This window comes from Aquarana catesbeiana, linkage group LG07 (assembly GCF_042186555.1).
Source record: "Aquarana catesbeiana isolate 2022-GZ linkage group LG07, ASM4218655v1, whole genome shotgun sequence".
Classification (NCBI taxonomy): Eukaryota; Metazoa; Chordata; class Amphibia; order Anura; family Ranidae; genus Aquarana; species Aquarana catesbeiana.
In genome coordinates this window covers 69059100-69081820 of record NC_133330.1, presented here as the reverse complement: position 1 = coordinate 69081820, position 22721 = coordinate 69059100, and the positions used below count along the sequence as shown (strand labels likewise).

Below are 22721 nucleotides of genomic sequence, written 5' to 3'. Positions count from 1 at the left end.
TTACTCCCTCCCGTCTGTCCAAATATAAACTAGATGCCAACTCAACATGCCCTAGATGTGGTGATACTAACAGCACCTTTTACCATCTCATATGGTCTTGTCCACCTATCCACCATTATTGGTCGCAGGTTATCAAGTTCCTTCACGATCATATGGGGTCCCCCTTAATGCGATGCCCACGTCAGTGCAAACTTGGTCTTCTTCCCCTACCTGAGGAAGAGAAATACCTTACAATATTTCTGCAAGAAACCCTCTTTATTGCCAGAATGCAAATAACCCAACTATGGCTCAGAACTATCTCTCCCACTGTTCAGCAGTGGAAGAGGGCGTTGGATCTTACCCTTCCTTATAAAAAAAGTCCTCTACTCTCATCGAGGATGCCCTGACAAATTTAATAAAATTTGGGACAGATGGGTGGACGATTCCTCCACCTGTGTAGGTTAATGCCGACTGCTTCTCAAATCTAGGCCGCAAGGCCAGTTAGTAAGCATCTCTATGGTTTTATGACATAGGGGATCGCATTTATTCATCCCCTTGGTTCAGGCAACTGTATCTAGTAATATCCTAGATGATGATATGACCTGTCAGACAATCTTATATATCCTATCAACTTATGTTGGTGCTTGTTGCACCGTACTGTTGTGTGAAATATCCTGTATTTACTCGTATGCTCAATAAACTTTCTTTTAATGGAACAAAAAAAAAAATTCAGCTTTTGTTTTATTAGTCCACAAAATATTTTCCCAGTAGTGATGCGGTTTGCCAAGGCGCTCTTTGGCAAACTTCAGAAGTGCAGCAATGTTTTTTTGGAGAGCAGCAGCTTCCTGTCTGGTGTTCTGCCATGGACACCCTACCTATTCAAAGACTTACATATTGTAGACTCATAAACAGGGATGTTTGCCAGTTTCAGTGAAGTCTTCAAACCTTTAGCTATTAATTCTTGGGTTCTTCTTTACCTCATTGAGGCTTCTGTGTTGTGCCTTGGGAGTCATCTTGGCTGGGCACCCACTTCTAGAAATAGCAGCCACCGTACTAAATTGTCCGCATTTATAGACAAGTTGTCTGTTGACTGATGGATTCCTAAATACTTTAAGATTGCTTTGTATCCCTTTCCATCCTAATGCAGATCAACTACTTTTGATTGTATGTCTTCAGAAAGATCCTTTTTGCAAGACATGTTCACATCAGCTGATGCTTCCTATAAACCGCAATCTTAAAATGTTTGACTGTCCTTTATCAATCAAAGTGTAGCTCTAAACCACACCTCCAAACTTATTTAGTTATTTGGACTCCAGATGTACAAACTACTGACTCCAATTAGCTTTCATTAAAGTAATTAGTCTATGAATTCACGTACTTTTTCCTCTAGCACTGTGAATGTTTAATGGTTGTGTTCAATAAAGACATGAGAAATTAGAATTGCTTGTGTGTTATCAGCTTAAGCACATTGTGTTTGTCTATTGTTGTGACTTATGCAGGCCATACATGGAGCAAATTCGCTCAATTCCACCATCAACACAGACAGTGTTGAGGGGAATTCCTCCTGCCGAGCCATTGTATCCTCCTGGCAGGGGAAGGCGTCCCTGCTGGGAGAAGACAGTGATTATTGGTAGCAGCTATACCAGCCACTAGTGATAATTGGATGTAAAAATCCGACAGGCTGGTTGTACCCAAGTTGATTGATCCATCAACTTGGCTACATTCAGCCTGCCCATACATGGTTTGAATCTCGTCCGCTTCCTGCTGAACCGTCCAAGATTTGAACCGTCTATGTCTTGCCTTATATAAGGATCAGATCATATTTTATGGCAACCAGTTAAGCTAGGGGGGTCCACATATCTTTTCCTGCCATTTTTTAGCGTTTGCGCAGTATTAAGGCGCTTCCTGCATGCACACTTGCAATGATTTCAGGTTTAAGTGTCTGTTTTCAATACAAAATGCCTTCACTTGCTAGAATTCTGTAAGAACTTTTAGACCTGACAAGTTCACTTTAAAGCTCAGTTGATCTTTCAGTTTAAAACAGTTCTAGGAGCATTAAAACTAAAGGTGTTTCATATCTTATAGTTTGCTTTCCTTCTAAACCAGTTACAGCAGGAGAAAGTGATGTTCCCTTACAGCAGCTGCAGAGGGAGGCCCTTGCTTTCTGTAGGAAAGCAGTGGTCTCTCTGCAGAGATCAGATTTATAGCTCTGCAGTCAAAAAAAAAAGCTCATGGTCTTTGCTGATTGAAGCACTCTAACTATGCATGTCTTTATTTTGATGCACATGGAATGTATTTAGCCCATTTAAACTGAAACTTTACCAGGGCTTTAAATGCCCCTATAGATGTATTTGCGATTTTTAATGGCTTTTTTTTTTTTTTTTTTTTTTTTTTTGGTATTGGAACATTGAGTTGCACTTTTTTTTTTTTTTTTTTTTTGGTATTGGAACATTGAGTTGCACTTATTGGCCCTTTTAAATTGCTATTAAAGATAGTACAGTGGAGTAGAGTCATTTTTTTCTATGCCTTGTAATGACCTTTCTGCATTGGTGGGCTGCAGTAGGCTTAATAAACACATTGCTAGTCCTTTTGACATGTTTGTGTCACTATCACAGATCAGAGTCTGGAGAGAGGAACATGCCTGTCATCTTCCGTGAAGATCCTGACTTTATGGACTATGAGGATCCATACCTGGGGGAGCCAGAGTACTACAGTGGGGAGGAGTATTATGAAGAGGACAGTATGCTCTCTGGGAACAGGTAAATGATTACAAGTACCATAACCAGGCTCTTCAATAAAACTGGAGGAATAATGGAAGTGTTCCCATAGCAGCTCAGCAAAATGACGGCTATAATTGATTTGGTGTCTATAGGGAACATCCAAACTTTTATTTCCTCTAGGGTTATAATTACCTAGTTAGTCAGTTGAAAAAGACACTAGTCTATCTAGTTCAACCATAAAAAAAACAAGAAAAACACTATCCTATACCCATAGTTGATCCAGAGGAAGGCAAAAAAAGATCCAGTAAAGCATGGTCCAATTTGCTCCAATGGGAGAGAAAATTCCTTCCTTATTCCCTAAGAGGCAATTGGAAATTCCCTAGATCAACTATGCCTCACATTATTACCTCTGAAAGTTAGTATCCAGATATAATTTGTGCTTTGAGGAATGCATCCAGCTCTTTTTTTTAAATATCGTATTTATCGGCGTATAACACGCATCGGTGTATAACACGCACCCCAAGTTTAGGAGGGAATTTTAAGGAAAAAAAACTTACATTGAAATGCCCATCAATGCAGCCTTATCAGTGTCCATCTGCAGCCTTGTCCATCATTGCAGAATGATCAGTGCCAATCTGCAGCTTTGCCCAGTGTCATTGCAGCCTTCTTGCCCAGTGTCATTGCGGCCTTATTGTTTAAAATGACCGCCGCCAAGATACACAGAGCCGGATGTCCTGTGTATTCGGCTCCTCTCGCAGTCCCACCTAGTCCCGCCCCTTGGCCTGGCTCCTATGATGGACATAATACAGGTCCAATGGTGGGACTGGGCTTGACTGCGAGCAGAGCCGAGCGGAGCTGAGCCTAGCCGAGTACACAGTACACTCGGCTAGGTGTATATCGGCGGCGCTCGCTCCACCTGACAGCGGGAATCGGCGTATAACACGCACCCACGATTTCCCCCTGATTTTAAGGGGAAGAAAGTGCGAGTTATACGCGGATAAATACAGTAATCTACCGAGCTGGCCAGAACCAGCTCTTGAGGGAGTCTATTCTACATTTTCACAGCTCTTACTGTGAAGAAGCCTTTCCATATGTGAAGGGTAAATCTCTTTCCCTCCAGACGTAAAAAGTGCCTCCTTGTCCTCTGTAATGACCTGGAAGTGAGTAACTACACCGAAGTCACTATATGGACCACTTATGTATATATACATGTTGATATATCTCCCCTAATTGCCTCTTCTCAAGAGAGAATAAATTCAGTTCCTCTAATCTTTCCTCATAGCTGGGCTTCCATGTCTCTTATCAGTTTGGTTGGCCTTTTCTGCACTCTTTCCAATTCCCAATATCCTTTTTGTGAACTGGTGCTCAAAACTGAACTGCATATTCCAGGTGAGGTCTTACTAATAATTTGTGCAGGGGCAAAATGATATCTCTCTCTGTAGTCTATACCTCTTTTAATACAAAAAAGTATTTTGCTAGCTTTGGAAACTGCAGCTAACCGTATATATATATATATATATATATATATATATATATATATATATATATATATATATATATATATATATATATATATATATATATATATATATATATATATATATAATATAACCACATTTTTCCTACCAGTCCATCTAACCAAAATATCCCTTAAACCAGGCCAATGTATGATGAGCCCACATTGTACCCAGCCAATGACCTGGACTATGAGCGACCCAGAGGCTACCATCATCCGCACAGCTTCTTTGAAGAGGAGGACCCACAGATATGTTACGAATCAAGGAAATCGCCAAGGCGGAGACTGCTGCCACCGACACCTCCATGTGAGTAGCCTCAGTAGAACCTTTTTTACAAACATGATAGATTTTTTGATCAGCTCCAATAATTTTTTTTATGGCCATGAAATCTTGTTTAGTATGAATGATTATATAATATAGACAATATTCACAATTAAAATCCACTGGCTATGAATAATCTCGCAAAGATCAGACTGGAATGCAATAAGATGTTTTATAAGCTTGATTAGAATGGTTCATTTTCAGAAAAAAAGACAGTGTGGAGATGTTTGACAAGATAATTCTCAGTTACAGTTGTGCTCATAAGTTTACATACCCTGGCAGAATTTATGATTTTTTGGCCATATTTCAGAGAATATGAATAACACAAAAACTTTTCTTTCACTCATGGTTAGTGTTTAGTTGAAGCCATTTATTATCAGTCAACTGTGTATACTCTTTTTAAATCATAATGACAACAGAAACTACCCAAATGACCCTGATCAAAAGTTTACATACCCTGGTGATTTTGGCCTGATAACATGCACACAAGTTGACACAAAGGGGTTTGAATGGCAGCAACGCTTTGCCGGTGGTTCATCAGCGGTTCCCAATCAGTTCAATGGGCAGGAGCGGTGAAGGAGCAGTGTATACACCGCTCCTTAACCGCTCCAAAGATGCTGCTTGCAGGACTTTTTTTAGTGTCCTGCCAGCGCACTTCTCCAGTGTGAAAGCCCTCGGGCTTTCACACTGGAGAGACAGGAGAGGCTCTTTACGGGCGCTATGCAGGCGCTATTTTTAGTGCTGTAGCACCTGTAAAGCGCATCAGTGTGAAAGGAGTCAAAATGCTTCATTTGGAGAGTCAACAAGGCCTATAATGAAAGGTACACCATTCCTACTGTGAAACACGGAGGTGGATCGCTGATGTTTTGGGGATGTGTGAGCTACAAAGGCACAGGAAATTTGGTCAAAATTGATGGCAAAATGAATGCAGTATGTTATCAAAAGATACTGAAGGAACATTTGCATCCATCAGCCAGGAAGCTGCGCAACATGACAATGATCCAAAACACAAGGCCACGTTGACCTGTCATTGGCTACAGCAGAATAAAGTGAAGGTTCTGGAGTGGCCATCTCAGTCTCCTGACCTCAATATCATTGAGCCACTCTGGGGATATCTCAAACGTGCAGTTCATGCAAGACAGCCCAAGAATTTACTGGAACTGGAGGCTTTTTGCCAAGAGAAATGGGCAGCTTTACCATCTGAGAAGATAAAGAGCCTCATCCACAAATACCACAAAAGACTTTAAGCTGTCATTGATGTTAAAGGGGTGTGACGGTATACGAGGTGAGGTAATGGATAATCGGTATATTTCACCTATTGTAAGAGACTGAACCGGAATCCGGCTCGGGTTTTTCCAGCCTATGTGGCAGGCTTGGTTCTGGTCCGGATGTTGTGGTCCACTTGAGTCCACACTCTGGTGGACTTTAAATGAGCAGGAAGAGAGCACAGCAGAGCTCTGGCCTGAGACTCAGAGGGGAATCTAAGAGAGAGGAGCTCTGTTTGGATTTAAAAAGAAGGTTTGCTTTACCACATGTTTTCTGGGTGACGGGGACCAGCCTGATACCGTATAGAGAGTAGTCTACTGTTTAGTTTAGCACCGGATGGCAAGGATTTACTTTACTGTTTTTGTTTGTTTTTATGACTTTGCCAACCTCTTCTAAATAAAGCTGGCAACCCACCAGATTTTAAAGAAACTGCCTGTACGCTGACCTTAATTTCCAGAAAAGGCGATCCCCATGAGCTAATCTCCCACAGGGGGTAATACACGGTATTAAAGCAGAGTTCAACCCAAAAGTTGAACTTCCGCTCATCTGATTCCCCCCCCCCCTTTCGGGGGGGGGGGGACAGGATACCTGTCTTTGACAGGTATCCTTTCCCACTTCCGGGAGCCTCAGCCGCAGCTATTGACGTCACGGCTGGGGCTCACTCCTCCTTCCCCTGTCACTGGGCCAATAGAAGAGAGGAGCAAGCCTCGCGCATGCACAGTAGGGTTCCCGGCATGAAGCTAAAAGGCTACACTGCCGGGTACCCTTACCTGCAATGGTGGCGGCAGCACCTGACAGCTGATGGAAACATCAGCTGCGGTGCCAACATCGCTGGACTCCAGGACAGGTAAGTGTCCTATTAATAAAAGCCAGCAGCTGCAGTATATGTAGCTGTTGGTTTCTAAATTTTTTTTTTTTTTTGGGCAGACCTTTAAGAACTTGGGTATGTAAACTTTTGATCAGGGTCATTTGGGTAGTTTCTGTTGTCCTTATGATTTAAAAAGAGTAAACACAGTTGATTGATAATACATGGCTTCAGCCAAACACTAATCATGAGTGAAAGAAAAGTATTTGTGTTATCATTCATATTCTCTGAAAAATGGCCAAGAAATCATAAATTCTGCCAGGGCATGTAAACTTATGAGCACAACTGTATGTCTTGGTCTGGAGCAAACAAACTCCTATGTTCACTAAGCAGCAGGGTTGCCACTTGGCACAGGACTCAGAAGTAATCTGCAATCACTGTAGTAACAGCTTCCATAGGGATCAGCTTGGTATGGTGTATGCATAGTTACATTGGTTCAAGCTGGACCAATTTTGTAACTATACAAAAATAGCCATACCTGGAATTCAGCTTTAAAAACCGTTGAATATTCTAGCCTTAAAACAGGCTAGGAGCAATGTGGGCTTGACAAAAAAGGAACACTTGCTGGTGTCATCATCCGCCTACTCAGCAGGGATCAGCAGGCAGATCCCCTGCTGAACAGGTGGATCCGTTAGTGGAGTCCGCCCACGTGAAAGAGCCCTAAAGAGACTTGTCTATATTCCCATCGTACACATTCTTGGATCACAAGGCTCATCTGTAACAGGTGAATATATTACAGATCAATGGACATGCCAGCACACCATGGATCTTCAAATGCAGTCCATAGCTTTTTTTGCAGGGAGATCACATCACAAAAGGACGTCACATAACGTCATATTCCTGCCAAAAAGCCATTAAACAGGTCTGTGTATACACCAGCTAAGGAATGTCCCTGTTAATTATTGATTAAATCAATAAGATTTAATCAAAGAGGTAAAATGTCTCACAATCCTTGTTGCATATGACCAGATTCTGCTTTCATTTACCCATGATGCACTGGGATGATTAAAAGGAGAATCGGATTTACTGTTATGGTCAGCACAGAATTTCTGAAACAAATTAATTTCTTAGATAGTTTTATACATGACATCAAATGTTCCTGGAATGGGACAAGATTACAGCAATGGTGTATAATGCACAAGTTTATGGCTGCAGCCTTGCTAGACCTAATGAAGCAATAATGTTTACAGATCACCAACAACATGACATGATTATTCTAGTTGGATATGTATTATTACAGATTACACAATGTAAATAATTATACCACTTTACTATGACAGGCCTCAAGACTGAGCAGCTTTCAGAGGCTCAAACCAGCTCACAAATACATTCAGGTATATCAGTCCTTCTGGCAAATGCCAGAGTTTCCAGAAAGAACAACTCTGTTTTAGAGTTTTGCATGGAGGTCAGACAATGGAATTCTTTATTCCCCTGAATCCCAGGGAAGGGTGCTGGACACATCAATTGGTAACTTCAGTTAATCAGTGCCTAGCGGCAAAAGGATGCGATAAGACTGAACATGTTTTATGTATGTCTGTGTTTTGTACTTCTCCAGAAGCAACATATTTCTATGGGTTGGCAAGCATGACTGTCAGCTGTGGCATGTACACTCAGCCATTCAGCTTAGTACAAGCTTCCAGATCCAGCTTTTGGGGATCACTCAACTGCCCAACAAGCTACCTTTAATGTAAATCTGTGAACTTTAAGAATAAATTGCTTTACAGTACCTGCAGCTACACAGCTCAGTAGCCCTAACTGTAACATTGAATAAAAACTGGGGTTCCGGTTGCATAATTTGCGGCTAAATGTCAGATATGACATGACAAGAATGCTTGTTCACTGCTATATTTCTCTGCTATTGCAGCTAACAGAAGATCTTCATTCAATTTTGAATGCCTTCGCAGACAGAGCAGCCAGGACGACATACCTCTAACGCCAACATTTCATCACCGTACAGCATTACCCCTGCATTTAATGCAGCAGCAAGTAGGTGCAAGTTTCACCTTACTGCCTGGGATAGTTTTTATAGAGAACTATGTAGATGTATAGTCCCTTAGGGGGAAAATTAAATATCCCTAAGCTATGGTTGTGGTAAGGTGTGAACTCTGTGTAGCAAAATAAACCAAAGAATTTCCATGCTCAACTTACCAACCAGCCTGCGACCGACTGAATTAACCCGTCTAACAGTATGCGTTAAAAACAGGGGTTTAGTTGCACACATTTGCAAACACATGCGTAAGCTGTAGGCTACGGCAAGGCACCCTGTATCCTGCAGACCCTAACTCTAACTTTGAAGAGTCTCCACAGTGGAAGCACATGTATTCTAATGGATAGATAAAGGGGAGATGACTGGAGGGAGCCCCACCCTCCTTAAAGCGGGGTTCCACTCAAATTTTTAACTTAATCTTACCCCCTTCAGTTAATTGCATAGATGTTGAAATGCCGCACGAAAAAAAATTTTATCGCTGTAATTACCTTTATATTGTACTTTATTGTGGCACTTCCTGTCTCTCCTCCCATGGGAGTAGGCGTGTTTATTGCCTTTCCCCGGCGCCGCACTGTCTCCTGGGAGCTTAGTGTCAGGCTTCCCAAGATTCAGTGCGGGAACAATGATCATGCGTGTGAACAAGCTGTGAATGAACAGCATTCACCGCATCCAGGAAATCAATGCTTGTGGGCTTCACATGCCCACAAGCAAGATGGAAACAGCCAGCATAACATTTTTTAAGTTATTCTTTAGTACGAAAACAGACAGAGACGGAAATATTACACCCAAACTGTGAGTATTATTTTGGGGTTAGCAAAGTATCTCAATGACCTAAAAAAAAAAAAAAAAGATTGGTCGCCGGACTCCCGCTTTCTGAACACCCAGCGCATATTGCACAATGGCAGCAAAGGTGTCAGTGCGTTGCCTGACCAATATGTCAACAATACAAAAAAAGGTCACTGCCCCCACCTATAACTGGTCTTCACAGCAAGGTGCACTGGAAGGGCAAACACATGTCAAATAAAACCAAAGAATTTGCAAGCTCAACTTACCAACCAGCCTGTGACCAACCGAATTAACCTGTCTAACAGTATGCGTTAAAAACAGGGATTTAGTTGCACACATTTGCAAATACATGCGTAAGCAGGCTGGTTGGTAAGTTGAGCTTGGAAATTCTTTGGTTTTATTTGGCCTGCAGCTTACGCATGTATTAACGCATACTGTTAGACAGGCTGGTTGGTAAGTTGAGCTTGGAAATTCTTTGGTTTTATTTGACATGCGTGTGCCCTTCCAGTGCTCCTTGCTGTGAAGACCAGTTATAGGTGGGGGCAGTGACCTTTTTTTGTATTGTGAACTGTGTGTAGAACAGCTCAAGAGTTGGGGTTGGGGTGAAGCTGCTGGAACAGGTTGAGCCTGTATAAGAGGACTTTGGTGTTCTGGCACTGGTTCTAAGAGTGACCCAACTCCAGCCAAAATATTTTCTTTTAGTTCTGGACAGAGTGGGGTAGAGATAGAACCCCTGTCATCTATTACTACTGCCTGTGATCCCATTATTTTCTTGTTGTGATGGGAAAAAATGCTTAATCTTTCCAGTTGGGGCACATACTACAACAAAAAGAGAACTCGCCTCACTTCGTACAGCAGACGGAAAGTGAGGGTAAATCTCTAACAGTAACACAGACAGAAATTCAAATGCCTTTTTTCAGTAGAGTAGGTGAAGGCTAGAACCACTCTCAGGTTATCACTCATTTCTGTTTGGTAAAAACCATTGTCACAGGCAATAAAAAGGGTGGCAGATCTCTTCAAAAAAAGCCCCATAGTTCAATAACAGGGGTTCTAACTCTTCTGCACTTTGTCCAAATATAAAAAAAAAATGGGTATGCAATTTAAAATGTATACCAAGGCAAAATTAAATATAAAACATATGCAGTACATCCCTGCAATACATGCATACTCTTCTGTATTATATGCTTTATAGACTTCAAGTACAGACAAAATACCCATTGATCTGCCAGAAATGCACTCCGCTCTATTTATTTTCCTGTTGTGGGTTGATAAAACTTTTGTGGACTACGGATTGCCTTTTGTAGAACTACAGTGAGGGTGCTGGCTGTCAGGATACAAAAGCTACAGCGGGAGATTTATCCATTTACACCTGGCCATAATCTACTCCGTGTATGACCAGCCAAAATCTCCATATTATGCTGTTATTTCTTACTGGAACATAGAAAATGAATAGATGTAAATAGTTTCTGATGTGACTGTTAAAGCTGAACTCTGGTTGGCTAAAAACATTTCCCTCCAGCATAAATTGCTTGTTTTTTCTAGGGGGGATCTAAAAGAGCGCAATATTTACGGCCTTTTCATACTTTGCCCTGCAAAAAATCACAAGAAAAATGCAGTATTTATTTATTTATTACAGGTACTTGTATAGCACCGTCAATTTAAGCAGCACTTTATATATATATATTGTACATTTACATCAGTCCCTGCCCTCAAGGAGCTTACAATCTAAGTTCTGTAACTCACATTCCTACCCATACACTTACCAGGGCCAATTTAGACAGGAACCAATTAACCTACCAGCATGTTCTTGGAGTGTTGAAGGAAACCTGATTACCTGGAGGAAACCCACGCAGGCACAGGGTGACAGTGCAAACTCCAGGCAGGTAGTGCCGTGGTTGGGATTAGAACCAACAACCCTAATATAAAAATATGGGGTATCTATGTGGCTGGCACTCTGTTATGTAATGTTTTGCTTCACTATATCAACATCGCTATTTATGATGAAATGTGTTTTGTATTGTATAACCACAGCTCCTATTTTAATTAATACATGCTATTGGAATCTCATATGGCAATACAAAGAATTTTACAAATGGTTACATCCCTTTTTTTTTTTTTGATCAATTCAATCCCTTTCTGTCGCTGAAAACCCCCTTAGGGGAACTTTTCTATAATGTAATATAAAAATATTTCCCTTTAAATCCTATGGAGCTCTTTACACCAGTGGGTGCGCTGCGTTTTGAAAAGTCCTGCATGCTACATCTTTGTTGCCCTGCTGAAAAATACATACAAAATGCACCTCCCATTCTATAGAAAAAGCAAAACCCCAGCAAAAACACATATGCATTTATAACGCGTTTTTCAGTGGAGCTGTGTAAAAGGCCCATACTGGTCCAGCAAGAGCCAGTTCTGGTCTTCTTTCTCTCACTCCCTGGTTATCCCCATTTTATTTCTTCTAGTTTTATTACTAGGCCAATTATATGTGTTCTCCCATAGCAATCATTTTCATTGGAAAATACCTGTGAAAATCTTATTGGCTGCTATGCGCAAGACAGGTACTTTTTCATTAACACAAAGCACTGATCACCCTTCGTTTTATCAAGTGCCCATAACTGAGCAGTTGGACCACCTTTATTCTCCCAGTGCAGCCATTCTCATAAATAAGGCAACAGTATTTCCTTAGAGCATAAAACTACTTTTGACTTTACAGTTCCTTCCATAGCCTCATGTAACATCCTTGTTTAATGTGATGTCTGCTAGGCAGTAAAAATGACACTGTGCAGAGCATTAGAAGTCCTGAGTAGTGCTTTCTGGCAAAAGTAATTGTCCCTATGACAGTGATTAGTCTCTGTATCTCTTAATAATGTCCTGTAATTGTCTGATCTTTGCTCCGACGATCATGAACAATTACTTTTTTTTTCCTGTGATAGATCCCAGTCACCCCACAGTGTGATAGCCTAATGAGATTCATATCCATATCCGGGGCTTATGCATTATCAGACTCAATACTGCTGTATAATTGACCATTTTTAAGCTGTTTCTCTTCCGGTAGGGGGGCCGGGATTGGGAGGGGGTTTCGGGTGGGTCTGCCTGGTAGATCAGGGCATTTTTGAGAATATGCAGGTGAATTGATTTGCTCACCTATAATTACACCTTGATTAAACTCATTTATTAAAATGTCTAAGGAAAGACTGTAGCAAACAATTACATTTGTCTTCTTCTGTAATGCCAAAGGAGATTGGTAGCATGGTTGTTGTTTGAGTGGCACCGATTGAGATAATTCTGACCTCAGACACTGATAAATGAGGCTCACTGAGCTTTGAGTTATTTGGATTATACATTTAAAGGTACACTTCAGGCAAATATAGAAGATGCAATAATAAAGCCGATCAATATGTCAATAAATGGTATCAGCCTCTTCCAATCCCCTAAGAAGCAGCATCAGACTGGGAGAGAGAGGGGCAGGCATGGGAACAGTCTACACCGGGGGTCTCAAACTGGCGGCCCTCCAGCTGTTGCGAAACTACAAGTCCCAGGCATGATGGGCCACCAGTTTGAGACCCCTGGTCTCCAGTCTTAAAGTGTTACTAAACCCACAACAGTAAAATTAGTCTGTATATGCAGTAAAGCACGCTTGTTATACACACTGTGGAACCTAAGATGTTAATCCTGCTCAATGTGTAAAAAGCCATCCCATCCCTTCAACCCATCTCCTCATAAGACAGAGCCTTGGAGTCACATGCTCAGTTTGATGTGTATTGCTAGTTTTTTTTTTTGGGGGGGAGGGAGTGTGCATGTGATCAGCACAGGGCCAATCAGCACTGCCCAGACAGAGGGTCAGGTGTCCTGCAGACTTATAGGACAGTCAGAGGAGAATGAAAACTCCTCCTACAAGCTTTAACCAGACACTGATAGAAGTCACAAGACTGCTATATACTGCTGATGAGAAAAGGTATTTAGCAGTTTATATCTACTAAAATATTAGCATTTTGTATTTTTTTAAATGCATGTTCTGTGCACTGTGGGAGACCAGATATAGTGAATACAGGGTCCATGGTTTTGTAACACTTTAAGCTGGGTACACACTATGAGAAAATCGGGCGAACGATTGACTGGTTTTCCTCAATGTTTCACAGCAAGTTGGAGCAGAGGAAGGAAATAATGTATGAAAATTACCATACGACAAAGGCTTTTTTTTCTGTTTATTTTTTCTGATCATGCGCAGTCTTCCGTATCTGATATTTTTGCACGAAAATCTAATTAAAACCGTACACATTAAACAAAGAAATGTTTTGGAGTTTGTCCATTACAAACAAATTTTTGAAAGTCTGAATCGGATGTCAAAAAGTTGTGTACACGGTATATACGAAAGTCGAACGATCATGCCTTGTACGAAATTTTTCTTCCGATTTTCTCATAGCATGTACCCAGCTTTACTGTAGTGGGACAGGGCTGTGTACATCTTAGAACTGGATGGACAGATAAAAATACTTTGAATGGTAGTTCCTTTATATGTATTTCATCTGCGCATTTAGCAATTTGCCTGGAGTTCCATGTTAAAAGACATGCTTTTAAAAATTATAAGGCTTCTAAAATAGTGTCACCAAGTCTGGCAACTTGCCGTCTGACTAACAGTGTATTACTAATTCTCATTCATTTTCAGATAATGGCTGTGGCAGGCTTGGACTCTAGCAAAGCTCAGAAACATTCTCCCTGTCGCTCCACAAGATCCTGGGCCACTCCCCCAGCTACTCCTAACAACAGGGACCGCACCCCGTTCTACACGCCCCTCATCCGGGTGGACCATGCTGAGTCTAAGGAGAAGATGAATGGAAGTCTTCCGTCCTTACAAAGAAGCTCATGGTACACAGATGACACAGACATTTCATACAGGACATTTAACCAATCCAACCTGACTGTACCCAATGACTTCAGGAACAAACACAGTGACAAGCAGAGGAGTGCAGACAGCCTAGTGGAAGCCGTAAGTAGCCTTGGCTGATATTGCCAACTTCACAGCCCTTCAGAAATATGTGACTGTATTATACCAGTTGTGGGACTTTAGTGTGGCTTGTATGGGCTTATGTAACAACAGGCAAAGCCCAGTGGTCATCGGCGCTGAAGCCACGATTCTTTAAATAGCTGTTCATGGACCACAGTGAAAAGCCTACAACAATGACACACAATTAGATATGTTCCTGACACTCATTAAAACTGAAGAAGCTGCTTAGATGCGCAGCAGAACCTCTTCAACACTACAGAAAAAGGCCAGATGAATGTGACTAGCTACTACTAACTACAACAGCGACACATTTTAGGCTACCTAGTTTTTCATCATACGTGGAGGGGCTGCTGGTAAGCTGAAACGTGTCCCGAATTTATAAGCCTTGACAGTCCTAAGTCCGTTTAGGTCTTAATCACTAGAAGAAGAAAGAAGAACTCTCCGGTTGGTCCTATCCTTCTCAGCACTGTGAATTAGAAAAATGCATATTAGTTTATACTGATGGCACTGGTTTAGCTATGGTCTCGGATGTCCCAGTGCAGTATGTGTATAGTGTGGGGTACACATCATTGATCCTGCTTTGGAGCTGATAGGTGTCATAGACCAGCCCACTGGAGAAAGAATGTTCAGAAGATATTCGGGGGAATTCATAAAGTGTGTCATCACCCTTTCTAATTCCTTTGGGGTGCAGCATTGAGAGTGTTGGTTCTTGCACCCAATAATGTACATATCACAGACAGGTATTTGAGTTTGTCTGTGTCTCCAATGGGGAAGGAATGTCCACACTGGACACTCCTTCCCCAGTGCACTAATTCACACTCTCCCTTGCCAGCCAATGCACCTGTCAGAGACAAGTGCTTGGCCCAGAAGTTTTATACTAGGGTTGGGCGACGCTTGATGGGGGAACTGAAGAACTAGTTCCCCATCAGGTCCACTGCCCTTTAGGTTGGCGGTACACAAGGGTGGGCAGAAAACTGTATGGTTCCTCCATTGTGTCTCTCCCTCTCTCTGCCATACAGAGAGAGGCAACACTTCCTGAGTCTCATGCCCTCCTAGTCCACTTTATTGCATATACACAGTACTGGTACTATCTCAACTAGGGAGCCATAGGAAGAACAGCTAGAGTCAAGCAGTGGAAATCAGTTTGAGCATCTGCCATTGGCTCCCGCTGCTGTCAGTCACAGCCAGTGACAAGGGAGCAGGAGGAAGGGCCAAGTCCTGCTGTTTGTGTCAAAAGACACAGACATCGAGACTTGGAAGTGAGCCCACGCGAGTGTCCCCATAGCAAGTGGCTTGCTATGGGGGCATTCAGCAGGAGGGAGGAGCCAGGTGTGCCAGCAGAGGACTCGAGAAGAGGAGGATCGGGGCTGCTCTGTGCAAAATGATTGCACAAAGAAGGTAAGTATAACATGTTTAATATTTTAAAGGAAAATAATTACATTTAGAATCGCTTTAAAGTATTGGTACATTCAGCCTCTAAAATTGAATGTGTTATTGTAAACGTCAGATCATTTTTAATCATCTTAAATCTGCAGGTTTCAGTAAAAAATCTGGTGACCCTGCCATGGAAGTCCTTGTGCAGGCACTTCCTATTATAGGGTGATAATGGTCTGTCCCCTGTTTCTTAAAGGGGTTGTAAACCCTCAAGGTTTTTCACCTTAATGCATTCTATGCATTAAGGTGAAAAACCTCCTGTGATGCAGCAGCCCCCCCCCCAGAGCCCCCCCTTTTACTTACCTGAACCTGGTCTTTCCAGCGACAGGGACGAGCACACCAGCTTCAGCCGGTGTCTCAGGTCCTGATTGGATAGATGGATAGATTGATAGCAGTGCAGCCTTTGGCTCCCGCTGCTGTCTGTGTCAATGGACGCAGCAGCAGGACTTGGGACTGTGCCCGCGCGAGTGCCTCGAGGTAGAGCGGCTCTCCAATGGGGCACTTGAGTAGAGGAGGAGCCAGGAGTGCTGCCGAGGGACCCGAGAAGAGGCGGATCGGGGCCAAAACCAACTGCACAGAGGAGGTAAGTATGACATGTTTGTGTTTTGTTTTTTTAAACGGAGCTTTAGATATCCTTAAATTGTGCTTCTGCATTGTCACCATCATTCGCTCTCCCAATGGAGACTACAAGCAATCTGTGCTTGCAATCATGCTCCATTGTAGTCACCACCAGGAAACTCACCAGCAGCAATTAAGGGAGTGCATGCATGTAGACAGGAAGTGGCTGCAACAAAGGATGTATTTTTATTAAAAACAAAAACATGTCAATTTGATAAACAGTGCTTTAGGAAATCTAAATGTCGTTCAGTTGGGGTTTACATGTACCTGAGGTGGGCAGATAAATACATTTGTTTAATGCAGAGTTGAGCATAAGGTACCTTAACTCACTGCAACCATCAGAATATCTTCTACCAGTTTATTGTGTAAGTAACCCTAATGTGATGTTTTTATTCTTGGTATAGGTGTCATCTGTGTCCAGTCCATGTGGTACTCTATCCATCCTAATTTAAACCTTCTTCTGTGTATTTCAGGTCCTAATCTCTGAGGGATTGGGGAGATATGCTAGGGACCCCAAATTTGTTTCTGCCACAAAACACGAGATTGCTGATGCCTGTGACATGACTATAGATGAGATGGAAAGTGCAGCAAGCAATCTTCTCAATGGCAGCATTCGGAATGGGACAGCAGGGGGCGATACGTTCTCTGTCCTAAGCAGGAGAGACTATGATCTTCAAGACTTTGGCCCTGGGTACAGCGATGAGGAGCCAGAGCCGGAGCCAAATAAATATGAAGAAGATCTAGCTGATGAAATGATTTGTATAACAACTTTATAGTATTTAATGAAGCTGTAAAAAAGACACTTAGGATTCTATAAAAAAAAGAAGTGCCTCTCAGTTAATGAAGCATGGCACTAGAAAGGGAAAAAGATTTAACCAGCTTTGTGTGGTCACACGTAAGTACATGCCATGGATACATGTTGCAGGTGCAACTTAACGGGACATCTGCTGTTGCAGGACAACAACTCCCATTTTTCCTGGCTCTGGTGGATGGTACGTGTTCTTATGCAAAGTCTTCAGTCTTCGGAGTTCTAGGTGGTCAAGGAAGGATGGTCAAACCATATTGTGTTCTATGTGAACAGTAGGCCGCATGTTGCACCTGAATCAGTGATGCAATTATGTGACTTTTTTTTTTGGTGATGACAATCAAAATGCCCTGGTCATTACCCCACAGCCATACCCACCATATCAGCTTCTTACTCGTTTATTAGATCTGGTCATTTTTTACTGCATCTTAAATCTTGGCCAACAGGATGGCCCCCAGAGTTGGCCACCATCAAGCTTCTTCAATTGCACCCTCTTCTAAAGTGCTGGTCCGCACATTGCATTACAATAGGCCCAGGAATCCTGCTGATGATGTAAATGTAGTTTACATGGTGAAAATATCATTTTAATAGTCAACTTTTTTTTGACTATCACATTAAGGGCAAATGACACTGGAATCGCTGCAATCAATGCACTGACACCCAGATAAAAAGCTTATAGCTGTTTTAAAAAAAAAATGACAATTTAGATTTTATGTAAATGATCTGTAATATATGCTAATTTGTATTTGTAAAGAGATGTTCTATATTTTGTAATCATTTATGGCAAATTGAACTGCAGCAATATCTAAGGGTTTCTGAGTTCACTTATCTCCGCAAAGATTATAAAAATATTTTTTTTTCTGCAAATCCATAGATATCTAGAACAATCTATTAAACCAACAAAGGTTAAATGTTTTTAAATAAAAATCTATGAAGAAAATCTGAATTTTTAAAATAAATATTTTATGTCAAATTGAACCTATCTTAAAAAAAAAGGATATGCAATTATTACAGAAAAAAGCTGTTCCATTCATTTCGGGTGTTTTTCATGTAACAGTGAGCTACCAATCTTTTTAATCTTATAAAAATGTTACATACATTTTTTTTTTCGAAGCAAACATTTTGTAATGTTGTTGGGAATCCTAAAAGAGAGTGCTGAATTAAATAAGGTGTTTCAAAGAGCACCTTGTGTTGGATTTGTTTCATATTACGTTTTTTAATGTATTTTCCCAAGAAAAGTAATAGTCTAATGGTGTATAACATTCCGATGTCAGAATGAGTATTCCCAATGGTGGCAGTATTAATATTTGAGGGATATTCATATACAATAGGATTCTTTGTAATACAAGCTTCCTATTAAGACAGACTCTTCACATGGTGTCTGTACTGCCTGGATATACTGTGATAACATAAGGGTGTATCCTGCCTATTAGATTTGTTAATGCAGACACAATACAAAAGCCTGATAGCCAGAACCCTGGGGGTCACCTGGTCATTACCATTAGCAATTGTGATAATGTTGGTTGGATGAAAATAACAGCTGCCAGGGTTGGATTTCTTGCCACCTGACTATCCACTCTGCTCCAATGCCATGATACAATTTAAAAAAATATATCACTAGAGATTAAAATGATTTTTGAAAACCCCAGTGGTCTTGGAGCACGGATTACTTGGTCCAATTTAGATCTGTGCTGTTGTTGGGAAATAATATTATATTTTTTCTGTATACGCTGGCAGTAGCTCCACCCCAGGCATAAGCCAAAATTATAGAAAGACCCTAAAACCTCATGCCCACTGGGTTAAAAAAAAACACCACTTTAAAAGCGTTTGATTTTTTTTTCCACCTGCAAAAGCACCTCTGTTAGCCTATGTGTTCATGCACACATAGGCATTTACAGACGTATTAGAAGAGGGGCGCTTACAGGGTGAAAAAAAACATCAAAAGCACATTTAGGAGAGGAGCATTTGGGCATAAAAAAAACGTGCAAACATGCATAAACTCTAGACACTTTAAGACGCAGTTGCACATTAATGAATTCTAATGGCCAGAGTATAATTCATATTTTGGCCAATAGGAAGTATTAACAACAAACATGTGAACGGACATAAATGCTGTGCAAAATGCAATTTTAGGCAAGTTTCTTAAACTGTTTTTTTAGAAATCCAAGGAAGGAAAAAAAACCTCCAGTGTACATGAGGCCTTATCTTTATTATGTAAAACCACTACTCCCTTCAACTCAGCATGCATTAAAGATGAAATATGGCTGACCCATAAATACAGTAGAGAAATGAGTGTAGACATAAAGGGACAGAAAGTGTGTTATTTGTGAAACAAGCAGAAAACGATTGCAGCCGATACCCCAAATAACTGGTGACCTCCAATATATTATTTTCTTGGTTATGAGTAGGGGGGAGGGGTGTTAAATAGGCTTTAAAGTAAACTTTACTGGGAGAAAAATGTGGGCTGCTGTTGCTAACTGCCTGCTAAAAATGCTAGTTGTTCGGCTACTATGCTGACTCACTAGTTTAAGGTCCGGTTCACATATGTGCGAATCGGAATGCGGATCCCCCCCCCCCCCCCCATCCAATTCGCATGCCATGCGAGTGTGCCTGGCTCGCAATGGAGCCAGTTCACACAGGTCCGGGGAGACCACATTCCAAAAGGGTTCTGTGCATCTTTGGGTCCAGTTCAGGTCTAAATTCAGGCAAACATTCGGACCTGAATCGTACCTGAACTGGTGAACAGGGATGCTCCGGAACCCATGCTGGGAACCGCCACTGCACATATGTGAACCCGGCCTTAATGATTTTAGCCACTGACTTTGAACAAGTATGCAGATTGGGTTAGTCAGTAGTCCTCATCTACATCCTTGTTCTGAGTGAAGTTCATTTACTAAAGGCAAAAAGGTTGTTCACTTTGCAAGGTATTTTACTACACTTTTTTTTACTTTTATATGTTTTACTTGCATATGTTTGAATGACAGGAAAAGTCACTTGCAAAGTGAACAACCTATTTGTCTTTAGAAAATCAATCCCAGTGACTATCGAAGCCAAGCAATTGAAGCATTTGAAAAATGGGAATTTGGCAATGGCAGCCTCCAAGGGTTTTTCAGCAAAGATTTCTTTAAAGTGTGTGTAAAGGCAAAACTTTTTTAGTTTTAGTGTGGAAGGGTTAGACCCGCTGTCAAGGTTTTAATGCTGACTACCCAATTGGGGAGAATCACCTTCCCTATTTGTCTGGATGGGCACTGTCTGCAAGAGGAAATCCAAAATTTTAGAGTTGTCCCTTAAACTGGGTGGGGTGGGGGGGAGTCACTTGTTTCAGTGACAACTAAGTTAGAGGAGAATTCCTTCACTTAAAAACTTAAAATGGATTTCCAGTTGTCTCCCCAGGACAGAAAATCTCCCCAATGGGACACATCAAGCCAATTCTCTAGTCACACCCTTTTTGGAATGTTTTAATACTTGGCCTACATTTTTGTATTTTTTAAACAATAAAAATTTAAGTAAACAAATTGAAGAAAATGGTGGAAAAAAACATTCATACAAGACACAGTATACAGACACATCTTTTAGTCTTCCTATTCTCAGTATATTCCATCTACCATACCCCACGTCTCCTCCTTGTTCTAATTATATTTGACATTAGAATCTGGAAAGCCATAAAGATTGCATACTTTAGGTTGTTTTAAACTTCCTCCATAATGGAACAACCTTTCAGTTGAAAGAAAACCTTCAGGCATCCCAACTGATTTCCAGAAATCTGGGATGTCCTTTCTAGCTGCCATAGGGAATACAATAATCGCTCTTAAGGGTGGGTATGAATTTGCTAAGCACCAAAAATAGGTAAGAAATCTAGAATTGTTTCCCAAAGGATTCGTCCCTGTGACAGATTTGTATGAATAAAGGGAATTTTATCAGCGCCAATCAATGTTTTGCCCTGGACTTTAGTTAATTTTACTCTTTTTAACCAATGAATCAAACAAAGCATGCTGAAACAAAGCCAAGCTTAAAAAGAGAGTGTATTGTAAAATTATTAAATGTACACAAATATTTTATAGAGTGGAACCTCAGATTGCGAGTAACACGGTTAACGAGCGTTTCGCAATACAAGCACTGTATTTTTAAAAATCGTAACTCGGTTTGCAAGTGTTGTCTCACAAAACGAGCACGATTCAGGCCAAAGCGGTGTGCAGTACCGCTTTTGGCCTGAGGTGGGGTGGGGGGCGCCGGAGCCGAGCAGACCTGAACGTCACGTTCGGAAACGCACGGAATGGCCCGAGTACAGCACGTCTGACCTCGGCAAATCTTGGGTAGGAAGTCTTTCCGAGGTTTGCCGAGGTCCGCCAAAGTGTCCTCGGGCTTTTTCGGCCATTTCCGAGGCTCTCCGGCGCCCCCCACCTCTGGCCGCATGCGGTATTGCATCCCATTGAAGTCAATGCGGAACAAATTATTTTCGTTTCCATTGACTTCAATGGGAAAACTCGTTTTGATATGCGAGTACTTTGGATTAAGAGCATACTCCTGGAACTGATTATGCTCGTAATCCGAGGTTCCACTGTATTTACCTTTTCTAGCTAGCAGCTGATGTTCTCTGTCCCCAGAGTGAGCAGCTAGTGCTAGATTTTCTTATTAGAAAGCCCAGTATGCTTCTCAAACACATAGTGGAACAATGCAAGAAATTAAAAGGTATAGAAGATACATTTATAAAAATTCAAGAAGAAATGTAACTTAAACTGACCAAACCAATTATTTTACCCATAAATTCTACCTTTCTTAGGAAAGGCTGGCTTAAAGCTAAGGTCACTGTGGAGTGGTCTTGTTTATTCTCAGGACACTTTTAGGTGGTCTTGTTTATTCTCAGGACACTTTTAGGTGGTCTTGTTTATTCTCAGGACACTTTTAGGTGGTCTTGTTTATTCTCAGGACACTTTTAGGTGGTCTTGTTTATTCTCAGGATAGTTTTAGGTGGTCTTGTTTATTCTCAGGACACTTTTAGGAAACTCTTTCTATCATCAACCCACACTTATTTGAGCCAGGCTTTTTCTTGTACACATGTCTATGTTGCCCAGAGCTGAATCCAGCCCTGACAGCTGCTAGTCACTGGCTCCAGGCAAAGGATATGCAATGGTGCAGAGATCATTTGGCTTGTTTTGTTAAGTTGGCAGTGGTGGAAATTCATGCAATTGATGATGGAGCACACTTTAATATATGACACTGTCTAATATATGTTCACTAAGTGAAAAAACATGCAGATCTGAGGGCTTGTACAAGCAGTAATATTGCAGAGAAGCTATGGAATTGGGTAACTATTAATTAGGTAAAATGTATATCTTATAATGGTTTTGTGTGCACATACAGGAGGCATCATTTCAGAGAGAGGACACATTATGCCTAAAATCAATAAACCTCTTTTCTTTT

At 41.3% G+C, this 22721-nt stretch overlaps 1 protein-coding gene across 16 annotated transcripts in view; it reads left to right on the top strand.

Moving 5' to 3' along the window:
- Positions 1 to 22721, top strand: part of CACNA1D (calcium voltage-gated channel subunit alpha1 D) — a 524402-nt gene extending 501681 nt beyond the window's left edge. For 15 of the 16 annotated variants that reach the window (XM_073592294.1, XM_073592295.1, XM_073592299.1 and 12 more), the window contains 5 exons: positions 2595 to 2738; positions 4359 to 4522; positions 8533 to 8654; positions 14105 to 14425; positions 16969 to 22721. In XM_073592294.1, coding sequence (XP_073448395.1) covers positions 2595 to 2738; positions 4359 to 4522; positions 8533 to 8654; positions 14105 to 14425; positions 16969 to 17271 — 1054 coding nt within the window. In that variant the 3' untranslated portion in view covers positions 17272 to 22721. The remainder of the gene's footprint in view (positions 1 to 2594; positions 2739 to 4358; positions 4523 to 8532; positions 8655 to 14104; positions 14426 to 16968) is intronic. The other variant, XM_073592305.1, reaches the window with a different exon arrangement.